Below are 5,443 nucleotides of genomic sequence, written 5' to 3'. Positions count from 1 at the left end.
TAGTAATGAAAGTATTTTATTTGCCTCGGTAATCACGTAATATTCTTTAGATAATTTATCGTTTGATCGTGAGTAGTATTTAAAAAATTTAAATCTCTTTAACATAATATGTATATTACCTGTCAGATTTTTATTGTTGTCAAAAGGAATTTTTATACTGAATCGCCAGGTAATTCTCGTAGTATTAGTGGTGAGATTTTGTTTTCCGGTTTGAGGCAGAATTACAAAGTGTAAAAGACTCGGGGTGCGTGTACCCGTTCAAGTCGAATTGAGTAATATGCGAATCAGGTTTATTGTTCTCTAATTTTATGTTTTTATTGTAAAAGGTGTCGTTGTCGATTACAAAATTTGCTTTATTACTTTTCTTAAATGTTGAGTCTGGTAATATCAAAACATCTTAATATGTTTAGGTTCTTATGTGTATATAGTTTTCCGTGAGTTTTAAAAAGGTTTCCCTAGATGTTTCTATATATGTGATCCACTTTCCAGTTTTCTTCGATTGTCTTTGATAAGTCAGCTTTATTTGGTCTGTTTGGTTTATATTATGATTGTATCCAATCATGTCCTGCAAAATTTCCATACCGTCGTTATATTTTCTAGTCGCGTTCGTAATTATCAGTCTTGGGCTTCTCTGTTTCTTAATGTATACTTCATATTCATTTCCTATTTTGTCTTTCATATGGTATATTAGTGCTAGTTTATTGTATTATTTTATTAAACTGATAAAATAATACAATAAACCTAACAAAATAATACAATGAAAAACTTAACTATTACAATAAACTTAACTAAATATTACAATGAACTTAAATATTCCAATAAACTTAACTAAACTTAAAAACTAATCCTTTCTTCTGGTCTTCTCTTCGTTCCTGGTGTACCGGTCCTGTGCGTGACGAAGCAATCCTCTATTGTAATCTCCTACCTGAGCCTCCGACACTTTAATTTCCTTAAAAACCATTTCAACTACAATCTCTGAAATCATTGTTGATTTAAAAAAATAATACAAATATTTTAGGTAAAGAGTTTCATTATTTACTATTATAAGAACATCATTATTACCTTTTATCAATTTGACAAACAGCAGTACTGAAAAAATCTTCTTTCCTTTGCTCCCAGCCCAGCTGTACTCTTTGGCAACCACATCAATAAATATAATCTTGCATAATGAAACAGTTGCCACTCTTGGACAATGTCCGCCAATATGCGCAAACCGTGTTTTCTTAAAATAAAAACAGCATATCATGTGTACATACTCGTTATACGATCCATTTTGAATAAGTATATATTTACCAAACTCCGTTTTGTTGTGTCAGTTCTAAATTCGAATTCGAAGAGAAAATAACTTCGATGATCTTACCCTTGCAATATGAGATTTTAAAACAACTTGCTATTTACGACTACATAAAAAAAAACTGAAACATACTCAGAAAAACGATTTCCACGAAACAAAACTTAACATGTATCTGGCAATTATCATAGATTTTATAGAAAAAAAAATTATTTTATGTATTGGTGTTTACGAAAATGGTTATGAATAACTGAATACGTTAAATTGCATTTTGCTTTTAGGCAACTTGCGCATGAATTTCCCGACATGTGTAATAATTAAATTAATCAACCAAAATTAAAATTTTGATATTTAGATAAAACTTTCAACTGTTTATTTTGAAAATAAAGTTTTGCTTTCAATTAAAACTTTGACACAATTTTTTAATATTTTTTCAAACTTTGATGATTATAGGTTTAATCAAATTAAACGACTTGTCGTATTCTTTAGGACCATTATATCTATCAACATAAAATATTTTATAGAAGGAATTTGATCTTCACCAAAAACTAACCAGTATCTAAAACAGTTTAAGAATATTTTTGCGAAATACATACTTCTTAACCCATACAGCACATGGTTGACATAGGGTCACAATGGGCTGTAGGGTTATAAGTATTGAATGATATATAGACGCAACTGAATTGATTTATTTGAATATCGGCAGCATTGTATTTAATGCATTATTGCGCATTTGTTAATTGTGATACGACTTGTTACTTATTGACCACGAACAAGGATGGGTTGTATACATCTCGATGAATTTTACTGTGAAATTTTCTGACTCCATATCTACAAATCCATAAAAATTAACAATAATTGTTCAGAATGTGCTAATTATAAATGAATATACTACTAAAAACTAATATGTACCTATATTTTCTTCGGCAGATTTATAGTTTTGCACTAATAGAACTTAATCCCACGATTATAATAGTGATACTAAAATAATTTTAAGCAATGTTTTCTATATATATCCCAGTAAACAAAATTACATATAAACAATATGGATACAACATTGCGCCACGCCGCAGTCATTTTTGTTGCATAGAACGCTAAACGAGCGCCAAGTAATGTCACATTTGCGATTTTTGTCGCGACATTTGCTATTTTTGTAACACGTTTAATCGCATGTTGAACTGATGTTGATGAAACATGAAAACAACGTAATTGTGTACAATAACCCAATATTAATAAATTAATGCTTTAGAATATTTAATTGGCTAATAGTCCTTTTATTCAGAAATTATTTATTTATGTAATATCGTTACAAATTTAATTTAATATTTACAAAGTTTCGATATCAATTTATGAATTAAGTTATAAATTTACAAAGAACTTAATTACTAATAGTATTATCTAAGATTTACATCGAGTATTATTGAACTATTTAGTACATGGAGTAATATAGAATTTGATAAATTTATGAAACATGTGACGAATAATGATCAAAACATTTCAAGTAAGACATTTTTTGGCATGAAGGACAATATATTTATGCTGAGATAATGTTAACTTTTTTCCTTTCCCTTCTGTAGGACCCCAAAAGACTCATCATCTTTTGTTTAACTTCGCTCATAGTTTTTTGGAGCATGTTTGCGATTTCCTCCCAAGCATCGTCTTTGAGCTTCTTATTGCGATAATGCGGGTTTTTAGGGTTCCACAATAAATTTTTTTCCTGGTACATCTTAATTAGAAAAATAACATCTTCTCTAATCATATCCATTTTAAAAATTGTGGTAAGTCAAATAGCTCAATGCCTTTACTGTACAACTGAACTTATACCATAGCACAGATCACATTACGTACAAGTTCAAAGAAATAACGGATACGGATACAAAATGCAGGCTGACCAACAATTATCAGTTTTGAATAAAAATTATTAGATCTGTTCTAAATATAATTCTAAATGCTTGTTCAGAAAAGACTTTGAACAAAAATTCAGTCTGCATGTTAACAAGATTTTGATCGATAATTTACGCTAATTGCAAATAATACAATATTACCATTTCTTGTTTGGAAACATTTAATTTATTTTTAATTATGAATATATCATGCGTAATATAATTAGTAAGAGTATATATATATACTAGCTGACCCGGCAAACTTCATATCACATAAATAATCATTAATAAAATTTAATTAAATCTTGTATATGAAATAATTAACACATTTGGTTATGAATGCGAAGCTTTCATATATACTATATTTTAATTCTCAAAAATACCTATTTTTTATATTTCATATATAAAATATTTTATACATTTGCTTAAGAATCGAATGTTTTGGAATCAATATAAAGCTTTTTTGTAGACAATATTTTTGGTCTTTTTTGCGGTGCGTAAATGAATAAGGATTATGGTTTCCCGACGCGCAAACACGCAACGTATAATTGGCCCTGTGCGAAACTCCAGCGCCTAAAATCAAATCATAAATCCGTTGGGATCATAGTTATTCGCGGGATCATCTTGTCCCTTGTATTTTTTTAATGATTTTTGCCACAATTACATTATTTATTAGCTTTTTTACAACCAATCTTGTTTCATTGCATAGTATGGGCTGATTTAAATTACGTAGCATGATGACAATTGATCCTACTTTCAATTGTAAATTATGTGGTGGCAGCCCAGGCAATTTTAATGAATTTAGAAATTCTGTAGGATAGTTGAGTATGTCATCCTGATTTGTAGCGGTGTCTACAGATTTATAAGTAAAGCATTCTCCTGGAAGTAAACTTTGTATTGTTGCATTAAGATCATCGGCATCTTTGTTTTTCGCCGCCAATATTGCTCGTTCGCTCAGCCAATTGAGATCGTGAAATTGTTGGTTTATATCTGGAAATACGCAAGCTCCTCTTTTGTGTTTGTGCAGCTGCAAAACTCTGCGGGAAATGTTATTAACCCGTTCGAGGCATCAACTGCGACATTACCATTTCCAATATTTAGTAACTGCTTTGAAAACACTTTCGCTGTTTCATCTTGTTGCAAAACCACTCGCATGTTTGTTGTTAACTGGAGTTTCTTAACATGACGCCACAGATTTGATGATTTTAAGCTTGCGTTTAGTTCCTCAGCAACACTTGATTGTGGTATAACTGGAAGAGTTTGGCGAAAATCACCTGACAACAAAATCATTGCTCCACCAAAAATATTTTGATTGTCACGTAAATCTTTCAATGTTCTGTCCAGTGCTTTCAGTGACCTCTTGTGGGTAATTGTACATTTATCCCAGATAATCAATTTGCATGTCTGAAGTATCTTGGCCATGGCGCTAGTTTTTCTGATATTGCAAACTGGTATTTCATCGATTTGCATATTAAGAGGTAACTTCAATGCTGAATGTGCAGTTCATTCACCTTCTAACAATGTTGCTGCTATTCCTGATGATGCCAATGCTAGAGCTACGCCATTTTGCGATCTGATCTTTGCCAATAGCAATGATAACAGGAATGCTTTTCCAGTACCACCAGGAGCATCAAGAAAAAAAAAATCCCTCCAGATCCGCTTGTATCAAATCATCATATACAATCCTTTGATGATCATTCAACTTTGGAACAGCTGTGCGAACTATTTCGGTCAATGTTTCAATATCATACTGTTGCTCTCTTCTTAACTCATGGTTAAATGCATATCGAACACAACGGTTTGGTGCTGTCAGGCCCAAATATGATAATACTTTATTTGCTGTCAATAAACACATATCCTCTATTATGATCAAAGTTTTATTATAAATTTCTGTAGTAATTTCAGAATGATCAGACATGTCATCTCTGTATTTGAGCCACAAATCTTTTAGATTTGAGGGAAAACATGTTGGAATTATAATCGCAAACAATGTACACACATGATGCGGAGATGAGGATATGATGTCGTCCTTGAGCTTATTATCCCAATGGGAATCGTTTCCAAGCAACTGTAACATGTGACATGCTTCACGGTACGTTGCACATAGATATTCATCAACCGTTTTCAATTGTTGAAATAATGTCGGTCTAGGAACATTAACCAATAATAACCTAAGGCAGTATCACTCATCATTATTTGGATGTACTGTATAAATGGGCCCTATAGCACATGTAGCAAACACATTTGGATATCCTTCAACCGGTGTTCC

The 5,443-nt window shown here is 31.4% G+C and overlaps 1 protein-coding gene across 1 annotated transcript; it reads right to left on the bottom strand.

The window, feature by feature from the left end:
• Positions 1–841: 841 nt before the first annotated feature.
• LOC113380443 lies at positions 842–4,596 on the bottom strand. The gene is made up of 4 exons (XM_026619682.1): positions 4,260–4,596; positions 3,929–4,164; positions 1,063–1,222; positions 842–975 (listed from the first exon to the last, which is right to left on the bottom strand). Exons 1-4 carry the CDS (start codon positions 4,594–4,596, stop codon positions 842–844), a joined length of 867 nt encoding a protein of 288 aa, XP_026475467.1.
• Between the last annotated feature and the right edge of the window lie 847 nt (positions 4,597–5,443).

The sequence above is a fragment of the Ctenocephalides felis genome, unplaced genomic scaffold (assembly GCF_003426905.1).
Source record: "Ctenocephalides felis isolate EL2017-DRISC unplaced genomic scaffold, ASM342690v1 CF-g0.4_SCAFFOLD_02141, whole genome shotgun sequence".
Classification (NCBI taxonomy): domain Eukaryota; kingdom Metazoa; phylum Arthropoda; class Insecta; order Siphonaptera; family Pulicidae; genus Ctenocephalides; species Ctenocephalides felis.
Note: the sequence above shows the minus strand (reverse complement) of the source record. Positions and strands in the feature narration are given on the sequence as shown.